Source organism: Macrobrachium rosenbergii, chromosome 3, assembly GCF_040412425.1.
Source record: "Macrobrachium rosenbergii isolate ZJJX-2024 chromosome 3, ASM4041242v1, whole genome shotgun sequence".
Lineage (NCBI taxonomy): Eukaryota > Metazoa > Arthropoda > Malacostraca > Decapoda > Palaemonidae > Macrobrachium > Macrobrachium rosenbergii.
Genome location: NC_089743.1, coordinates 30,221,185 through 30,242,826, shown reverse-complemented (window position 1 = coordinate 30,242,826; position 21,642 = coordinate 30,221,185). Strand labels below are relative to the sequence as shown.

The following is a 21,642-nucleotide window of genomic DNA, read 5'->3' as shown; positions in this document are numbered from 1 at the left end:
ATGCATTAACAATTTCTATTGTGGAGGTATTCCCAGTAGACTTGTAATTCACTTTATTATCCTAATAATTATACTGTACAGTAATATTAAAAACTGTGGCTGCATCAGATGATTTTATTTTGTACAGACACTCCTCATTCACTGACATAACTATTAAATGACTGCTTGCAGTAGAACCAGCTCTCCAACCAGTCGGTATTCTATGCAATAAGAGAACTGTATACGTAAGCTTTAGGTTCCGTATGCAATTTTATTAATATTTTCTAGTATGTTTGTTTGTTTACCCCTCTTTCTCTTTTGCATTGTGTATGGTTATTGATTGAAAGTTTTAATAAGTTAATATTCCTTATCAAAATGTTATTAATATAATATAAACATGTATTATCATAATGTGACTAATATAAATGTGCCTTATCAAAATGTGATTTATATAATGTATTTGTATTTATCAGTAAAAACATCGCATTGTATATTTACCAAATGTTTCAACCTAGATTATACATTGCCTAAGCTCAAGTAAGCGATATGTTTTGACGGTGTAAGGATCTCCTGAATTTTTGTAAGCCCATACTATATAAATAACAATATTTCTTCTGCCTTTCCATGGACTTTATTTTTTCTTTTTAAACAAAGAAAGAATCCTACTGTAGGCTCTAATTGCCAATCATTAAATTCAACTACTGTTCCTGTGTATAGATAAAACTGACCTTCCACCTACATAGGTTCATGAAAACTAAAATTTCAGTCACTGAAATTTCCTAAACTTTCCACCTCTGCAACTCAGGAATGTATGTGCCAGTGCATGTGCATAACTATACCCACAAACTAAGGGCTACTGAGTGCATTTACTGTATCTCTTTTGGGTTATAAATGTTTTTTTTAAAGCTGTGAAAATTATAACCAAACACATAAAAACAAAAAATGAGAAAATACAATAAAAATAAAAATGAAAATAGCACAAAATAAAAAACAAAAAAAGGGAAGGAGTGTGTGTTACAGGCTTTAACATATGCAATACCCCAGTTGTTCTCTACTGTACAGTATCTCTTCTTTCTTCAGCTTTATGCAAGTTGCAGTATTGTGCATATCCTTTAATCAAATGTGGAAAAGCATAAGTGCAATAACATGAAACAAAAAATCTCTAACAAAGTCAAACACCTGCCTACACCTATCCATCCACCCTACAATGCATTTCCACCTGCCAGGACAACTCCTTCTCTGCTCCAGCCAACTTCCAAAACAACCCATTTCTTTAGATCACTCAAAAATAAGCAATGTGATTTATGGCAATGATGAAAGCTATTAAAGACAAGTAGCATTTTGCAAAAACAGCCTGTAGAGTACTGCACAGACCTTCATGGATGGCCTAAGGGAGCAATTAATAGCACTACCATATAAGCGTCCATGAGATAAATTGGAAGGACCTAACACAGTACAGCAAACAAACAAGAAACCATGAATGTGGCAAGCACCACAGTGCACAAGGAAGGGTCAATCCAATATCAAGCATGGGTAACTGGTTGCACATGTAACTGTGGTCCTTGTGAACCAGTTTAAAAAAATAGGGATGATCAGAAACCAAAGGCAGCAATTAATCTTCCTGTCTGACCTCCAATGAGAAACTGCAAGCATGGTCCTGCTCTTCCTGGGAAAGTGAGGGGTCATATGCACACTCATGAACTTCCATGTTATTCCCTCTGCCTGTACCTGATGCGTTTGAGCTTGAACAGTACCCATCACCTTTCGTAAAAAAGCTTCACTCTTCAATAGTTAAGACATAAAGCTCTACATATATTCTTATGAGGAGAAGACTTCCTTTCTCCTTTTCCCATGGTTTATAGATGGAGCTACAAGAAGGTGGAGAGGGAGAGATGGAAGACAACATAGAGCTCTAAGATGAGGTGGAAGTAGAAGAACACTTCTGTTTCTTCACCTTGCTCCTACAAAGCCTCTCACTATTGTCTCCAACCATGCTAGGGGACAAAGTTGAGGTAGGTGTCTAAAGAGTCACTGAGCACCCAGTACAGGAGTTTCCACACGGATATCTTGTAAAGGAGCAAGACCATCAGGAAGGTCAACAACAATGATCCCAGCAACACAATAGTCAAATATGAGTTACACTTTAATCTGGATGAAATAAAAAAAAAATATGTTATGTTGAATTTCAACCTTTTGTTGCTCCTGATCCACGAAAAGGGTTTGTGGATTACAATGAAATAGAATGTAGCCTTAAATCTAATGTGTTAAATGCTACTGAACTGCAGTAAACTGCCCCCCCCTCAACCCCGTATTCGCAGGGGATGTGTACCACAACCCCCAGCCAATAGTTAATGCCCCACCCTCTAAAAATGCTTATAACTGCTTATCTAGAAAGTTCAAATATAAATTGTATACCTTAAACTAGCATCCTACATCATATATACCTTAAACTATTATCCTACTACTGTAATAATCTTTGAAATGATATTATTATCATTTCAAAGTCATGTTCAACATTTTACTCTTAAAAATATATATGTACTACTTCTAGTCCTTCCAGCCAAACACAGAGAGAGAGAGAGAGAGAGAGAGAGAGAGAGAGAGAGAGAGAGAGAGAGAGAGAGAGAGAGAGAGAGAATATATCTTTCTATCAACAGAGAGAGAGAGAGAGAGAGAGAGAGAGAGAGAGAGAGAGAGATCTTTCTAGAGAAGAGAGAGAGAGAGAGAGAGAGAGAGATTTTTCAGTATCCTTTCCTAGCGGTATTTTGACCACCAAGTGGGCAACATATTTGACAGTGAGTGGGCAACACTTCCTCCCTTCTGGTCAATATGTCAATATGTCAAGATAAATGACAGATAGATTGCAACCCCCCTAGCTCAAAGCCTCTGAGAAGACTGGGAATCAATATGTTTTCTTTTAAAATTTTACAAAATTTACTACAGAAATACATAAATGTTGTAATTACAGCATGGAAAATATGAAAAAATTAATAACAATGTAACACCACATTTGTCTATAAAACTGCAGTATAACAAATAAACATGTTACATATGCATAAAAAATCTCTCTCAGAGAGAGAGAGAGAGAGAGAGAGAGAGAGAGAGAGAGTCTTTGGCCAGGTGCTAACCCTTTTTTTTATGATGACAGTTACGCCTTAATCCCTCCCCCTAAGTTGGATACAGAAAAAATCAGGGATTGAACTAAAATCTTACAAATTCCCTATATTTTCTTTAATGAATTGATATTTTCCTGTGTTTACACTAATATTAATATCTGAAAATTAGTAAATCATTTATTTATCATACAAAACAAATAAACATACATATAACATGCATTAAATTCTCTCACCTCAGTAGAGAGAGAGAGAGAGAGAGAGAGAGAGAGAGAGAGAGAGAGAGAGAGAGAGAGAGAGAATTATTATTTTTATTATTTAATATTGTTTGATCTTATTAAACTTAATACCGTACAGTATTAATTAATTGGAAAATTAGTACTGTAAATAATTTTTAAAAAAGTATATATATTTATAGTACAGTACTGTATTTAGTCACGAAAATATGAAAATACAGAATATTGCTCTACAAAAAAATCTGCGAATGGGTGAGTTTTCCCACGAATAATTTATAGACAGGTTTCACAGAAAATCCCATGAATCGCTGAGTCTGTGAATTGTGAGAACACAAAACCAGGGGGTTTTGCATATTTTCCTTAATCATTTGTCATGATAGGAAAAACCCAATCATATAGCCTGGCCTGATTGTATGTTATTAAATAATAGAGTGAAGTACTGTCAGCAGAAAGTTAACTTATTTATGACACCAAGCCTGCAAAGATAAGCCACCTTTGTTGTTATACCAAAAAACCAGCACAGAAATCATTATTATATTGAACACTGAAATGTAGATAGCTTAGAGGTCTGGTTATAAAATAAGTGAACCATAGATACACGGACAGCATGGGTCTCGAGGTGATCTTACAAAAATACATGAGTACACAATACAGTATATACCAAAATTTACTGCTCCTGATACTCATAACATGTTAAGTTATAACATACCCTGCAACTGCCTGAACATCCATCCATTTTAAAGCACGGTTGACATCATCTGGTGTGAGTCTTCGACGTTTGCTGTGTCTTAAAAACTGGCCACATACCTGACGCAAAAATAAAAATACAATATGTACAGTGCAAAGTTTGTAAAAAACTGGCAGGTTGCAATTATTCAAGGTACAACAGAAAAAAGATGATATACAGAATGCTGTATAAAATTAAAATAATTGACCCACCACCATTTCATAAATTACAATTACTAGCCTAAAAGCCATAGACATTAATAAAAAAATTATTTGACTACATAAACATAGCATTAGTACGAAAATACATACATTTAATGACTGACGTAACCTGTATGTAGCATCAGCAGCTATTCCCCTGGCAACCTCCTGGGAAAGATCAACTATACCCACACTTTCCCCCCAGGTAATGATGCTTTCCACTGCAATCTGAGCACATCGTTTCTCATCATTCTGCAGGATATCAAAAAGCATGTAGGTCTGAAAGTAGTGAATAACATAATGAATATGATTTATTCCATCTACTACCACACAGTCCCATCTATACTATGCATAGTCTCATTTATACTTATAATAGATGTATATAATTATACAGTACTAAAATTAAATTCAAACTTCTATTATTGCCCTGTTGCTTTGGTTTTTCTAACAAATCATAACATTTGAATACTGATGTATACAGTACAAACCCCTCACTTTATGGCAGTCTACCTGTGCATCCATCTCAATTTTCAGAGATGTTCCAGGACTCATTATAATTTGAAATTTCAAAGTTTGGCTCAAGGGATTCAATTGAAATTTTTACAAGGTATTTTTCAACTAATACATAATAGATTACAAATAAAGGAACCAAAAAAACTGTCTCTAAGCTCAAGTAATTTATGTATAAATTTAAAAAAATTTTAAATCTATGGAAAAAGAAGTAAAATGACAGTAATTTTGTCATAATATAGAATTAGTACTTTCAGTACGAATATAAAATGATTAAAAAATTTCATTGAATTTCATTCACTCATCTCACATATAAATCAATTCTTCATGAAAACTACAAATTTTTAAATTAATTTGTATTTTTCCCTAACATACAAACCTGAAGGTCTTTACACAGGATATTGCTTGCGAATGCAAATTTGAATGGCCATTAACTTTCAAACAAGGTATAGTTAGTTACCAACGGCAGGGGGGAAGCCCTGCCCACTTTCAGCACGATAAAGTGCAAAGAATGGCCATTCGAATGATATATAATACATGCACATTGAAGTTATTTACAGATGCACAAAAAGGCGACAAAAAATTATCTATGCATGCATAAATTCCGGCCGAACTAAGGCGTCCAATGCGTAGTGTGTGTGTATATATATATATATATATATATATATATATATATATATATATATATATATATATATACACATATATTGACATTTTTCATAATTACTCGTAATAAATAATGCTAGACGGCGTAAAGCAAACTGGAATGTTTACATCCGGGCAGGCAGTACTCCCACCTCCCGGACGTAGTTAACTGCCTAACAATCTTGTTCGAAAGTTCAACGGCCGTTTCCAGCCTTCGCTGAAAGTAATTCCTAATGTAAAGGACTGACGGTTTGTTTATCGTGTCGGAACAAACGCCAGCGTTTACCACTGATGTCAAGGAAACGGTGTCAGTGTGTAGGGGTACAATTATTTTGCAGATTTAACACAGGAAATGGGCAGTTTGTTTAAACAAGTGACTCGGCAAATATCAAGATGGCATCACTCGTCCACTTTTGAAGTGTTTAAAGTAAAGGTTTCGAGAGCGTCATGGCCGGTAAGTTAGCACTGCGCATGGCTCAATCTTAATGAACCTCTGTTTAATCAGAAATATGCCAATATTTCGTAATTTAGGAGAAAACTGTTACTTTGATAGGAACGTGGAAGTCTCGGCATGTTGTGTAGAGGGGCATAAGTCTCACTGATGCTGATGAGGGCATGTTCGAATGCATTTTCTGGAAGTGTCCGAGCAGCAGACGAATGTCGCAGTGGGAGCCTGTGAATGACCGTGGGACCACCCTTTCGGCGCCAAAAATGCGCTATAGAAAACGCGATGAAAAAAATTGCTCCCTCTGTGCTTCAAAATGGTAATAAAAAACATGCTTTTGTCGGTGTTGCCAAAAGAAAAAGCAACTGGAAAACTACTAAATGGTAAGGGAGACCCTGTTGGGAACCGGGGGTTTTGGGTGGGGGGGAAAGCAAAATTCGCTAGTTTATGACCAACTACTCTGCATACAAAAGGTTGTCCCACTAGGCTACATACATAAGGCTGACCCGCTAAACTACATACGTGATGCTGACCCGCTAAACTACATACGTGATGCTGACCCGCTAAACTACTCATGAGGCTGACCCACTACACTACATACGTGAGGCTGACTCGGTACTCTGCACACAAAATGTTGTCCAGCCACTTCCTTACAGTAGGCCCTGATGCACCTACGGAAACCGCTAGCCTAGGGTACTTGTAGCCTATAAGAACCATGGTTAGGCTATTCTCTACCTACATTAGAGCAGACGGAAACCGCTAGTTTAGGCTACTTGTAGCCTACATAAGAAACATCGGTTAAGCTATTCCCTACCTCCCTACCTACATTAGAACGGGTCTTAATTTTGTAACGGTGATTTTTTTAACATATCTGCTTTCAGTTTGGAGTAGCGAAACGGTGCTTCGCGCCTTATCCGCATTTTGAAAGATTCTTGGCAAGCTCATATGTTCTGGCAAGAGGTAATATCTGTATTCAGTGTAGCCACAGGGGTTAAAAAAAAATGACAAACTGCATACTAGGGTCTGTTCCAAAACATAATCTATCCTAGTAACAAAACAAATGTAAAAAGGCAGGTAAATGCTCTGCTTACCTTACTCAAAGTTGCTGCTGTCCGACCATGTAGGTAACAGTATTGGCTTCGTAAGCCCTACTATCCTGGGCTTCTTTGCAACTGCTGGCTGCCGAACAGGTGAGTGGGAATTACTCGGTCTGGGTCTTACTAGACGGTCGGGAAAGTAAATCAGAGACGGGGATGTCGGGCGGCTCGAGCGGATAGACGCTCTTAACTAAATCCAGAAACGCCCGAATTGGGCACGGAACACCTTCTAGACATCGATTCTGGACACAGCATGTAGAAAAGTAACTTTGGTAAAGTGGTTTTTGTGTACCATGTCTTGGTAGCATGCTCCGTTTGAGAACGCACCACTGCGACTCTATAGTGTTCGTGTGTACACTCGGGTCGTCAGGAATAACAAAGTTGACACTGTGGTTCACAGTGCTGTGCGTGAAATAATGATCCCGGACGTTGCTGTACGCCTTCCAGCAATCAGATATGATCGTAGTTTCTGGAAGTATGTTGTCCAGCAACACCAGGAGCAGAGTTTCAGCTGAACGGTCTGGAACCACCTGGAAAAACGCTTCACGGTCTGTCGGTCAATGCCACCGAACAACCAAGCTCCATCAACCTTATGGCCACGGTTGTGCTTGTTTCCCAAATTTACTTTCGTCAATCTCAACAATATGACCAGGACCACCAATTTTCTTGTTATCAGCCAGCAGTACTTCGCAGCAAATGTCTCTGCAGAGGTTGTACCAATCAACAGTTGTGTGTGACGATAGTGGCACAACAAAGGATCGCAACACGTATTGTGGCAGTTTCTTAGAAAAACAAAACACAAGCACAATTATTGCCTGCAGAGACATTTTAGTTTTCAAAGAAGGACCTTTGCCGTACTGATACCTTCTTTCTGCACCGACGGTTCACGCATCGCCACATGTACACTGGGTGTCCAGTGGCTGGGTGGACACCATCTTTAACGAAACGGCGGTTTCCTGCTTTGCATTCACTACACAACCCGGAAAAGTCGCCTAGCAATCCTTGCTGGTACAACCACTTAGTGAATTCCCTGGTGTTCTGTAGGAACTCGAGGACCCTGGGAATATACACGTCTGTGTACGAATTGAAATCTCTCACGGTGTTGACTTTCGGGAACAAAATCAAGTCGTGACTTTCCATCGTGCCGGTTTGAGAAGAAAGAACGTGTGATTCTGGTGATGGCCTGGGCCTATGAATCATATCGATAAAACACATTGTGATTGGTTCAGAGTAATTAATCCATAAGCCCTATGGAATGACCTGGGTCAGCCCGAGATACAACTGGACGGAATTAAATTTCCCACGGTCAGGTCGGGGCGACATGCGGCAGCAGTCTTAGGAACTTCGGGGTGAGAGGAGCGCCGCACTTCGGCCATCTTAAGAACTACAGGAGAGCGGTGCTGCATGACACCATTCACGTCAACTTGGTAGAAAAAGTTGCGCTCCACCGACAAAATTGTCGTTCGGGAAAATCAAGCAAATTGGTCAAGTAAGTTACTTTTTCGGTAGAATCTGGCATGCTGAGCAACATTTATTCTATGAAATTTTTCATTTAGAGTCATTGTTAATTAGCTACAGGTGCAGCCCTCGGAGCCTGTGAAAGTCCATGGGACACCACTTTTGGCGCCAAAAAATCGCCATAGAAAACGCGCCCTTTTTAAGTAGCTCCCGTTTTGCTTCATGGCGGTAATGAAAAGCGTGTTTTTGGTGGTGTTTCCCAAAGGGAAAGCAACAGAAAAAGTAATAAACGGTAAGGGGGACCATGTTGGGAACCGGGGTTTTGGGTGGGGAGAAGCTAAAGCTGGGATTTGTGGCGGCTGTAACGTAAAAAATTCGCTAGTTTCTGACCCGCTAGTCTGCATACAAACGATTGTCCCGCTATGCAACAAACATAAGGTTGACCCGCTAAAGTGCATACAAATGGTTATCCCGCTATGCAACAAACATAAGGCTGACCCGCTAAACTCCAGAGGCAAAATTCGGGATTCCTGCTGGCCGTAATTTACATAATTCGCTAGTTTTTGACCCGCTAGTCTGCATACAAAAGGCTGTCCCGCTAGGCTACTACCGTGAGGCTGACCCGCTAAGTGCATACGTGATGCTGACCCACTAAACTACGTACATAAGGCTGTCCCACTACACTGCATGTGTGAGGCTGACTTTACCTACATTAGGGCGGACGAAAATCGCTAGCCTAGGCTACCTGTAGCCTACATAAGAAACATCGGTTAGGCTATTCCCTAACTCCCTACCTATATTAGAACGGGTGTAAATTTTTAACGGTGATTTTTTTAACATCTGCTCTCAGATGGGGGTGGCGGAACGGCGCTGCGCGCCTTATCCGCATTTTTAAAGATTCTTGGCAAGCTCGTATGCTCTGGCAAACGGTAATATCTGTATTCACTGTAGCCACAGGTTTCAAAAAACAATAAACTGCACACCAGGGTCAGTTCCAAAACCCTACCTAACCTAGCAACAAAACAAATGTAAAAAGGCAGGTAAATGCTGTGCTTACCTTATTCAAAGTCGCTGCTGTTTGACCATGTAGGTAACAGTATCGGTGTCGACCTTTGGAAACAAACTGCAATCGTGACTTTCCATCGCGCCGGTTCGAGAAAGAAAGAACACGTGATTCTGGTGTTGGCCTAAGCCTATGAATCATATCCATTGAACACACTGTGATTGGTTCAAAGTATTTAATCCGTAAGCCCTAGGGCATGACCTGGGTCAGCCTGGGATATGATTGGATGGAATTAAATTTCCCGCGGTCAGGCCGGGGCGACATACGGCAGCAGCCTTACGAACTACGGGTTGAGAGGAGCGCTGCACTTCGGCCATCTGAAGAACTAAGGGAGAGCGATGCTCTGTGACACCGTTCACGCTTGGTACTTAGAAAAAGTTACATTCCCATGAAAAAATTGTCGTTGGGGAAAATCAAGCAAACTGGTCAAGTAAGTTACTTTTTGGGTAGAATCTGGCCCGCTGAGCAACATTTATTCTATGCAATTTTTTCACTTGGAGTCGTTGTTAATGAGTTATAGGCGCGTCCGTCGTTCTGTAAACTACCCCAGCCCTCGGTCGTCCACACTACCCTCGCAGTGTCTCACGCTCAAAGCGTTTGCCCTATTTTACGAAGACTTCACATGCTTATTGTAGTTCGTATGGCAGTTTCCTATAGCTCATTTTGTCAATGAAGCTTCAATCTTTTGAAAGGTTTTCTTGAAGGTTTAATTTTTTTGTTATTTCTCCAATTACATATTAAGTGAAAAGTGAAAATTCTGCCACCCGTGTCGCAACCCTGATCATTTACCCTAGTACTAGCCCTCACGTGGAATTGGAGTTTGGACCGGAAACGAACTTTTATTCCTACCACACTTTACTCGTTTTAAAATGAGGTCAAACTGCAAATAATTGCTGTTCCTGCCCCTGAGGCTGTACGCGATAGGATACTGAGAGGGGCGAGATGGCTAAGCAGCGGCAGGAGTGGCTAGCTTCAACTAGCCTAGGCGTAGGCCTATAGTTGGAAATGGATAACCTAGGGAGTTTACCTAACTTGTAATCAGCATGCATGTCAAATTTCCTTGTTGTTATATGATATGAACAGATTTCGAAATGGGTATACAACAAAATACTCACGCGATTCTCACCGCGGTCGACCATCGCCTTTACATTCTTCAAACAACAACAAACATTCGACCGTCTGAGCTGTCAACATATGATACTGTAATCTGACCTTGAATTGAACACTAAACTAAACTGCAGTTATTGTTATTATATATGGCACAAATCAAAATATATAAAATTAAAAATGGAAACCAATTATCTTCAAACAAAATTTTGCTAAACAAAATTCATTGAGTTTCTTGTCACTATATAGATATCAATGCAAGGCTTCGAACACTTGTAGCGTAGCATTGATAATTAAACCCTAAACCCTGTACCCTAATAATTATTTAAAATTTTTATTTAATGCATGAATTAGAATGCTAATCGGCTTCATGATAATTTTTTTATAACTGTGAACGCTAGTTTTATGTGAATTAAAAATAACAATGTATTAGATATCAGTGTGGAAGGAACAACTACCATCTCTCCGGTACATAATAAAATACAATGTGATCATGAAATAAGATCGAATTATTTCGGCATGTTTTTCTTAAATGAAGCGATCCAGACGTAACTAGACATTACATATCCTCTGTGGTCTAGGTAACCTGGCTCTATGAAAATTTAAGGTTGTTTACAATCTGGTGAATAAAAATGAATATGAAAGTGTGTCCATTACGGGAAATAAGCATAATTAATAAGGACAGATTACCTTGGTTCAATGCTGAGACAGACTGGAGAGAAAAAAGACAAAAAAGAGGACAACGGCAAAGGATAGAGACTGATTATGCGTGGGAAGATTACAGAATAACAAATAATTACGTCATAAACTGATTGGAGTATTGCAACTCCATCTATCGTAATCTACGTAAGATGCAACTTGAGAACCTGCAAAATGTACTGAACAGAGCAGTAGCCTACGATTAACAAAAGGAATGCCACCTCGGGACAGGATTGCCATTAATGCGTTGGCCGAGTTACGCTGGTTGCCTCTCAAATCTAGAATACATTTTAAAACGTGTAATAACTCTTCAAGCCATTGAGACTAGGTGTCCAAAATATTTGAAGGACCTGCTGTTTACAATTATAGCCAACGGATAGTAAACATTAAATTAGCTACAGATGGTTTCAAGTTACTTTGGCCATGATACAACTCGAATGTTGGTTTTAGGACCTTTAAATGTGCAATACAAGACTGTATATTAATAACTTGGCCCTCAGTTACTAAAATTCTGAATACAACTGCACTTGTACAACCTGTATCGTTTAACACGGTTCACCTCTTTCTCTCAACTGTACCCAGGAAGACTGAACGCATTGTTTTTCCAGTAAAATTTGATGACATTATTCCCCGAGTGTTATGAGTGTTGATTTGACAATGAAGATGATGAAGATGAAGCACGTTGTATAAATCTAAGAATGTCTCTGCAATACTGTATATATGACAAGATGAGTTTGCGGGTATCGAAGAGCGCTTCGGTAGAGCAGAACCTAAATAAAAGTAATATGATAAACCAAATACTAATCTATCATCTGAATAGGCTTAAGTAGTTTTTATAACGGTAAGCTAAGTCTTAGCGGCTAATATGAAGCGAGTTACTTCCAAAATGTAATTTTTCATATTCACAATTTAGAATAGATTAGAATACAGAATTTAGGTCGAAGGCCAAGCGCTGGGACCTATGAGGTCATTCAGCGCTGAAAGGGAAATTGGCAGTTTAAAAGGTGTAACTGGAGGAAAACCTCGCAGTTGCACTATGAAACAATTATTAGAGATGGTGGAAAGTCAGGTGGAAGAAAGAGAATATAAACGTAGGTACAGCAAAAGGGATTTAAGAGGTTGCTGCTGGGGACCGAAGGAACGCTGCAAAGAACCTACAATGCACCACGTGAGGCGCACTGACGGCACTATGCCACTACAGGTCGGTCACACTTTAGTATTACTCCAAAGCCCTCCGATCGGCCTTTACATCGTCAGTAACACAGGTAGCCTAATCCTTTGTTTGCCATGAAGTTTCCTAGAAAACTTAGTATATTGTGGCATTGCTGTATGTAATAAGTAAATCCAGTACCAACAATTTTTCACATATTTAAATTCTTTAGCATCTTTGTAAAATAATCTGAGCGTCGTATTTTTATTGCATGCTGGTTTTTAATCTATATCCATTCATTCTGTCGAAGACTGGTTTACCACCAAGGGACAAAATAAATTTCATAAATTCCAGGCCAGCTGACTCGATATGGGGTTGTTAATCTAGGTGCTTTCTGAATTCTGCAGCAATCTAAACGTAACAAGGCTGGTTCGTGTGTGTGAGAGAGAGAGAGAGAGAGAGAGAGAGAGAGAGAGAGAGAGAGAGAGAGAGAGAAACTCGCTGTGATGTACAAAAAACAAAAAAAACAGTAGTTTGGAAAAAAAAGTGTGCAGATGATACAATCATGGATAGTAAAGGGGAACCTTGATTTGCCCTTCTTGTAGAGCCAAAAGAAGAAAAGGTAAAAGATTTGGCAGAATGTGAATGTGACGAGGAATATCATAAAAAATGCTCATTTTCGTGTGATACCTGTGATGATCATATCAAGATACTAAAGTATCTCCGGCTTAACTGTAATCTATCTATTTATCTATTTATATTTATATATATATATATATATATATATAAATTATAGATATATATATATATGTATGTGTGTGTATGTATGTTTGTGTATGTTCCAGCATAACTGAAACGCATTGAGCAATTTCAACCAAATTTGGTATACATATTATGAGGCTTCAAGAAAAGTCAGGAGTGAAAGACTGATTCTTTATTATGTTATTGTTGTTTCAAATTTAGGTGGCCTTGTGCCAGCACGGGCTCTTGCTCCTAGAGCAGCCCGTAACTATGTTGATGATGAGTCTGTGAGATGGGTAGGTTAGATGAAAACTTTATTATGATACATGAAAGTGATTTTGGTGGGGGTGATTTTGAAGTGAAAAGATTAAACAGGCAAGGTTGCAACCTCTTTGAAAACCCAAGGTACCCATCAGATGAGGATAAAAGTATGATAGCAGTGAGTGTTGGCTAGTGGGAGAGGCCAACAGATTGGGAAAAAGAAGAATTTGAGTAGTAGGCACAGGTAGCTAGTATGCTAGCTCATGATGATCTAAAGCCATATTCCTTGTCCGGTCCTAATTCTTGTGTGTGTTTTGTGCATTTGTTGGGTGTTGATTGTGGTGGATGAAAGGTGATTTTGATAGGGGAGAGAGTGATTTCTAAAAGAGTCAGCAGTTAGAGATGAGATAGAATGGCTTTTGATTTGCTGTCTGGGTCGGGTCTGTTGTGTCTTACTTAAGAATTGGGAAGGAGAGCGGGTGGTTAGAGGTAAGGATTCTTTAAGAGTTACCGTGGTGGTGGGTAGGAGCATAGGAAGCCTGCAAATTCATGAATGTTTGCCAGTATGTGCTTTGTTATTTGGGTAGCTGTTCTTTCATTTCCTTCATATCTTGTTCTTAACTGTTCTGTTTCTGTACAGTCAAGAAGGTAGTGTTCCAGGGGTTCTTCTGGGATTGTTTCACAGTACTTACATGGTTGGGAATTGTCTACTATTCTTTGCTGTGTGCATTGGTATCCTAGCCTTAGCCGATGGATTATGACTGCTAGGGCCCGTAACATGTCTTTGGTTATATTGCATGGTTTTAGGTTTACGGTGTCCATGTACCATTTGGCGGTTTACTCTTTATTATTGTTGTTTTACATTTAGCGGACGGAAAGGTAGCTGGCGACCCAAGGCCCCCCGCTGCGTCTACACACGATTTGTGTTTTCTGGCAAGCATAAAAATACGTACAACATTTGTTACATGGCATATAAAAGGTAGATATACATATCGGCAGAAAGGCCGTACAATGATACATAAGATGAGGTACACAAAGAATCTGAAATAAAGACAGGTAAAATACACAACGTGATTAATGTACATCTGAAAAGAGAAACACGAGGAAAGAGAGGCGCGATTTGTCGCCCTTACAATATAACTTACTATCTGGAAAAGAATACTGTGGGGGTAAGATATCACCAATGAGGCTAGATTTATGGAGATGCCCTGAGCCGGATTAAGTGAAGTTAAATTTGACAATCGTATTGACATTTCTGACTTCCTGAATTAATAGGATCTCACTCGTTTGTGACTCAGTGTCAGGACTTTATTGTGAGAAGTTGTATGGGTCACTTGTATTTACTCTTCATAAAAATGTCGGTTACTTGTAATGTTGGAAATTCATCTGTACTGGCAATAAATGCTTCTTCGGGTAGGAATAGGTTAATGGCTAACAATTGTAATGCACTGTCTGCAAGTGAATCGAATGAAGATTACACATATGTTCCTAGTTCTCGCTAGCTGTCACTTTGCTCCAGCATTATTTTTGCGTATACAACTGGGTTCATTGTGTACAAATTAAAGAAATCTTTGCTTTGTGAAACTTGCACTTATGCTCTAACTGGTGAACCAAAGTCTAGTTCACCCCTCGGATGATGGTTAAGACTCTGTGATTATATGGTATTCGATTTTCTAAAGCTCTGTACCCAGGGAGTACTTTTTCATCTACTACATATGTAAAAAAGGAAATGTGTTTATCATTGGTCTCGTTTTGGGTTAAGAATTTTGACCTCGTCTGGTTAATCTACGTAATAATAGTAAAATTAGAAAAGGAGTCGTTATTGTCAATAGAAAAAGCAGCTGTCCTACTAATAGCATTAACTGCCCTACTAGTAGCAGTAACTGTCACACTAGTAGCATTGTCTGTTCTACTAGTAACACTAGTAGAACAGTTGCTGTAACTGTCCTACCAGAGCAATATCAGACTCCTACAAGCAGCAGTAACTGTCCCCCCTAGTAGCAGTATATGTCCCACTAGTAGCAGTAACTGCCCACTAGTGGCAGTAACTGTCCCACTAGTAGCAGTAACTGTCCCACTAGTAGCAGTAACTGTCCTACAGGCAGCAGTAACTGCCCCTCTAGTAGAAGTATCTGTCCTACTAGTGGCATTAACTGCCCTACTAGTAGCAGTAACCATCCAACTAGAGGCATTAACTGCCACCACTATTACCATTAACTGCCCTCCTAGTAGCAATAATTGTCCCACTAGTAGCAGTGTCTATCATACTAGTAGCAGTATTTGTCCTACCAGTAGCATTATCTGCCATACTAGTAGCAGTAACTGCCCCACTAGTAGCAGTAACTGGCCTAATACCCACTAGTAGCATTAACTGTCCAACTAGCAGCAGTAATTGCCCCACTAGTAGCAGTATCTGCCCTACTAGTAGCAGTGCCCATTCCACTTGTAGCAGTATATTGCCTACTAGTAGCATTAACTGTCTTACTAGTAGCAGTAACTGTCCCACTAGTATCAGTAACTGTCCTACTAGTAGCATTAACGAAGAGGAGTTCATTTATTTCCATAAGCACCAATCCTATCCAAAGGTCTTTTTGACAATCTTTCTTGGAGTGGGTGCTGACTGACTTGGCCACACGGATTAGTGAAGGGTTTTTATGGTCAGGGAATCTCCATAAATCTAACCTCCTTGGACATCATTGGCACCAAAGGATGTGGGGGTGGGAAGGGGGTGAAATGTAAAAATAACAGAAAATGACAGATATTAGTGTCTAATCCATAATTTTTGAGGTCGCTGAGATGAATAGTGACACTCCTGATGCCCTGTAAGTCCAAGTTTAGTCCTGATAGGAAAGGGGAGTGAGAAAGGATGAAAAATAAAATGTAAAAAATGACAGATATTAATACATAATCCATAGTTTTCAAGGTTGCTGAAATAACAGTGACACTGTAAGGGACCGCATGGCGGTCCTACGAGCACACGTGTGTGTGGGTCAGCCATCGGACAAAACAGGACAACAAGCATCCCGCTCTCTCTCTCTCTCTCTCTCTCCTGTGCATCAGCAGCGATCACTCGAAGGAACGCAACTTCTACCATAAAATATTCCTGTCTATTTTTCTCTAATCATTGTTGTCTCGATTCATGCACAATCACCACTACTTGCATTGCCATGCAAGCATTCCGATCATGTACTCATAATGTTCCACCGAATCTTCTGTATCAAACTGTATGTATGTTTCTGTTTGTGAAGACGCCAAATGTCTCACCATTTCACATATATTATGCTTTGCATTGTATACATTAATCTGTCTCAAATCTCATGCAAATGTCCATATGTGAAATTTCCTGGCCTTTCCATTGATATATGTTCTATCATTGTACGTTTATTATGTCTCTCACAATCACCATCTGTTTGTCTGTCGACAAGCACAGATGTCCAAAACATAATCTCTGTTTTGCCTTGTCTGTGTGTAGAAACTACATTGCGGCTCGCACCAGCCAATAACAACTTCGAAGATTCTGTACATTCAATCAGTAAGGAACCACCAACAAACTAGACAACACCCAGCCAGTATGTCACTCAATGCCCTCCTTTCACTGGTGACCCTGGAGTGACCCGAAGGAGCCGATGGTAGATGTACGACCCACGATGACGACCCACGCGCCATCGAACCCTTTGCTGCCTCCTTGACTCAGCCTTCTGTCGTTCCTGAGCCTTCAGTAGACGTCCAACGTCATCCTTCAGCCTGCTGCCGTCCTCCTCGAGCTGGCTACCGAAGGATCAGCCGACATTATCCTTCAGCCTACTGCTGTCCCCCTCGAGCTGGCTTCCGAAGGATCAGCTGACGTCATCCTTCAACCTGCTGCCGTCCTCCTTGAGTTCCTGCCGGCTGGCGCTGCCCTTCAGCCTGCCGCCTGCCCAAAGCCCAAGCCCTTTGCGCCCATTCAAATGGTCAGCAGGACGATTTCTGCTATCCGGGCCTTGCTGGGGGGGGGGGTGGTATTGTAAGGGGTCGCATGGCGGTCCTATGGGCACAGGGGTGTGTGAATCACCCATCGGACAAAACAGGACAACAAGCATCCCACTTTCTCTCTCTCTCCCTCCCGTGCATCAGCGGTGATTGCTTGAAGGAACGCAACTTCTACCATACAATATTCCTGTCTATTTTTCTCTAACCATTGGCGTCTTGACTCATGTACAATCACCACTACTTGCATTGCCATGCAAGCATTCCGATCATGTACTCATAATGTTCCACCAAATCTTCTGTATCAAACTGTATGTATGTTTCTGTTTGTGAAGACGCCAAACGTCTCACCATTTCACATATATTATGCTACTTCATTGTATTCATTAATCTGTCTCAAATCTCATGCAAATGTCCATATGTGGAATTTCCTGGCCTTTCCATTGATATATGTTTTATCATTGTACGTTTATTGTGTCTCTCACAATCGCCATCTGTTTGTCTGTCAACAAGCACAGTTGTCCGAAACATAATCTCTGTTTTGCCTTGTCTGTGTGTAGAAACTACACTGCCGCTCACACTAGCCAATAACAACTTCGAAGATTCTGTACATTCATTCAGTAAGGAACCACCAACAAACTAGACAACACCCAGCCAGTATGTCACTCAATGCCTTCTTTACAACACTCCCGATGCCCTTTAAGTCCAAGTTCAGCCCTGATAGGAATGGTGGGTGAGAAGGGGAGAAATATAAAATGTCAAAAATACTTGGCAATGTAACTGAAGCAACTATGTTAACAGGGGAGAGAGAGAGAGAGAGAGAGAGAGAGAGAGAGAGAGAGAGAGAGAGAGAGAGAGAGAGAGAGAAAGTTTTTCGGCTGTGATTCAGAGTTTTCCCGGGCTGCACCTGGTTGGTCAGCTAGCGTGATTGCAAAACCTGAAAACTTAATGGAAGAGCAAGTACTGAGAGTGATGACAAAGATGAACCTGATGGAGAAGTTCACAAAGAAATTCACTAATTAACAAACAAAGCAGAACTATAGATACAAAATCAGAGGGGACACTATGCAGATAAATTAAAACTCAAAAAAATACTTTAGCCCTAAAATCTATCCAACCTAAAGTAAAAAACTTCATCTAGAAGGACTACGGAACTAAGTTTTATTATCGACAAAACTGCGTTGTTTTAGATCAAATTGGTCTTATGCCAGCACGAGCTTTTTCTCCTACAGCAACTCGTTTTACAAAACTGGTATAGCACATTATGCCTGAGAGGCCTACAAATTTTGAAACATGATTCAGCTCTAACGCCTAAACAGTGGTCAAGATAACTTTTGTTATACTGAACTAAGATCTCTGCACAAACATTAGTATTAGGAGTCACTAGCTGTAGCAGCTTTAAATACTCTTCTTTGCTAAGGCGTATCCACTTCCTCATCGTGTCTGGGTCCTCTAAGCTCAGCTCTCGCAAAAGTTTGTAGTACACACTTCCTTCCTGCCTTCTCGCCAGCCACGGACGTGTCCACAATCGTTTCTTCATTAGCTTTTTCTTCCATTTCAGTAAAACAATAGCTGTTGCAGCCACTTCTTCGTCGGAGGAGGGATCCATCTTGATTGTTTATGTTTTGATGCAGCGGCAACTCCCGGCAATACTTCTGTCGACCGTGTAAACACTTTTGGTTAAAACCTGCCTGCAATACCGGGTGGCTGGAACTAGCCGGCCATTGCCGGGAGGGTAAAATGCTCCGTGTAAACCCGCCTTTACAGCTTATCTTTAGTCGAGGGAATGGTCACAGGATGTTCGTCACTTTCAAACTAGCCAGATTGACTTATGATGATTTGCAACATTTTTCTACTTTAGTTGCCCGAATCTGAAAGCTGGCCCCTACAGTGAATGTGTCAGAATGTTTTCCCATGTCTTGGCCTCGGGTCTGAATGTCCGTGCCTGAAAACTGGTCAAAGAATGAAATGTTCTTAACTGAAGACTTCATGGGCAAAACTGAAATTATAGCACATTTTTGCGAACACTCATACAAATAGTGTCACGCTAAGCTACATGGAATTTCTTAGAATTTCAGTGACTGGTTATTACAGATCGTACGTACTTTACCATATAAAAAATTCCATCAAGTACGATTTAAAGGCTAATCAAACAAAGATCAACCTCTAAAGCTACTGCTTTGCTAAATTACTATTCAACTTATTTTTAGAGCCTCTAATTTCTCTTTCATGAATAAGGACCTATGTCCTTAAAATCAGTTCACAAGTTTGATGAAGAGCATATGCACACAGACAACTTCCAAAGTCATGCTAGCGATCTGGAGCAATGTAATTTTCTATAAGTATTTAGGATCAGAACTGAAACAATATGAGTCCTATCATGAGCAGTATTTGGAAGAACTTTATACGAATGTTCTGACACGTGAACATGTAAAAACAAGAAATTTGTTATGGGATTTTAAATCTCATCAGTTTTTTTCCAACTCATATAGATCTCTGAAACCAAATGCCCTATCAGTATATTATTTTGTAAAGGGATCCTGTCAGAATTACAATAATTCCGTTTTCATGCAATACCGCCATGTATTTCCTATTCTAACCATTCGTTTTGTTGACATTTACTAATAATTTTCTAGTTCATCACATTTGCGGGTATTTTCTCCAAGGCCCATCCATCTATTAAATTTCTCATCCTGTTACCTAAAACTTACGTCTGACTGACTGAAATAAGGACGTCTTTGCCAAGCTCTTGCAGCCAACATCTGTGGATCTGGGCAAAAAAATCTGGAAATCTCTGCAAATCCGGATTCTAATTAGAATATGAAAGGATAAGTTCAGTTTCCATTTATCTGAATGGCTCCTTGAAATATTATGTAACGTACCGGTAATATAACAAAGCTGAAATGAAGGACATAATTTTGCTCATTACAACAAATTATCATAAAAATAAAATCTGAAAAGTATCCATAAATTTCAAGAAAAATGAAGATTTTGAATGAAATCATTATCAGTATATATTGGTACAGATATTTACATACGTACAGGCATGTACGTGTTACTTTATTCAATGTATGCGCTTTGTAAGGAAACAGAAGGCAATTAGTTTTATATTAGTAAGTTCCTTGGATCAATTAGATATAAATACTGGCATCAATTGGATGAGAAGGCATTCCCTCCCAATCTTACAGCGTAAACTAAACTTTAGTTTGGTGAAGGATTAATTAAGAATGCTCTTCACACAAGCAGCCCAATGAAGTTTCGGAGAGCTATGGCAGATAATGTCCGAGTTTCGAACTGTTCCTGGCTAGTATACAAATAATGTAACAAAGTTAATTGGGATCTAGTTCTATCAGCCCAATATAAACAGATCTTACGGGCAGCATTCAGTTGAACACTCGATAGGACTGCATTAAGTCTGATATTCAGTGCTGGCGTAAAGTGCCAGTAGCATACAGTACAAGTCTTCGGTACAGCTAAATGGCATGGTTTAAGGGCCCTATGCTGAAAGTTTCAACTGTTAAATAATTTTTCTGTAGAATCGGGGGGCAGTTTTACTTAGGAAACAGAAAATGTTTCCACTAGCATAAAATGTGCACTGGAATAAACATGTTTCTTGCACTGAATGGAAAATGTTTTCATGGGAATGAAAGATTTTTAACTGCATCATGTGAAGCATTCCCCAATAGCATTGTGCATTTTATAATTTTCTAATAACACTGAATGAACGTTTTCACCAGCACAAGGAAAAAATAGTTTTCTTTTGTTCCGAATGATGAGTGTCAGTACCACTGAATTTTTCCCAGTGGTACTATTGAAACTTTTAAAGGTAATGTTGACTGAATTAAACTTTCTGAATAAACGCGATATTCCTCATTACACAGGACTGTGTTTACTTAGATTAAATCTAAAAATCTAAGTAACTTTATAAAGATTACTGAAGGGGAAGCATGCTCATCACATGATGACATTTCTGCAGTGCAATAAGAGAGCTGTTGTATCTTCTTGTTTCGCAACTTGTTCGGTAATGGCTTAGTGGGGGAGACAGTTACCAAGATCAACTAATTAACATCATCTGTTATTGTTGACAACTCAGAGGTGCAGTGATGAAATGTGATACTTACAGAAATGTACAATTAATTTTCACAAGAATGACAAACAAGAAATATAGACCGGTACAAAGAAACAAAATAATTACAAAAAGTTATATAATGAAGGAAAATATGAAGGAATGGGTTTGTTGTAATC

At 39.4% G+C, this 21,642-nt stretch overlaps 1 protein-coding gene across 2 annotated transcripts in view; it reads right to left on the bottom strand.

Annotated features, from left to right (window-relative positions):
* LOC136853941 (TAF6-like RNA polymerase II p300/CBP-associated factor-associated factor 65 kDa subunit 6L) overlaps positions 1–10,890 on the bottom strand; it is a 52,361-nt gene extending 41,471 nt beyond the window's left edge. Inside the window, exons 1-3 of one of the 2 annotated variants that reach the window (XM_067129840.1) lie at positions 10,589–10,890; positions 4,367–4,534; positions 4,038–4,135 (exon numbers count right to left, since the gene is read on the bottom strand). In XM_067129840.1, coding sequence (XP_066985941.1) covers positions 4,038–4,135; positions 4,367–4,534; positions 10,589–10,612 — 290 coding nt within the window. In that variant the 5' untranslated portion in view covers positions 10,613–10,890. The remainder of the gene's footprint in view (positions 1–4,037; positions 4,136–4,366; positions 4,535–10,588) is intronic. The other variant, XM_067129848.1, reaches the window with a different exon arrangement.
* Between the last annotated feature and the right edge of the window lie 10,752 nt (positions 10,891–21,642).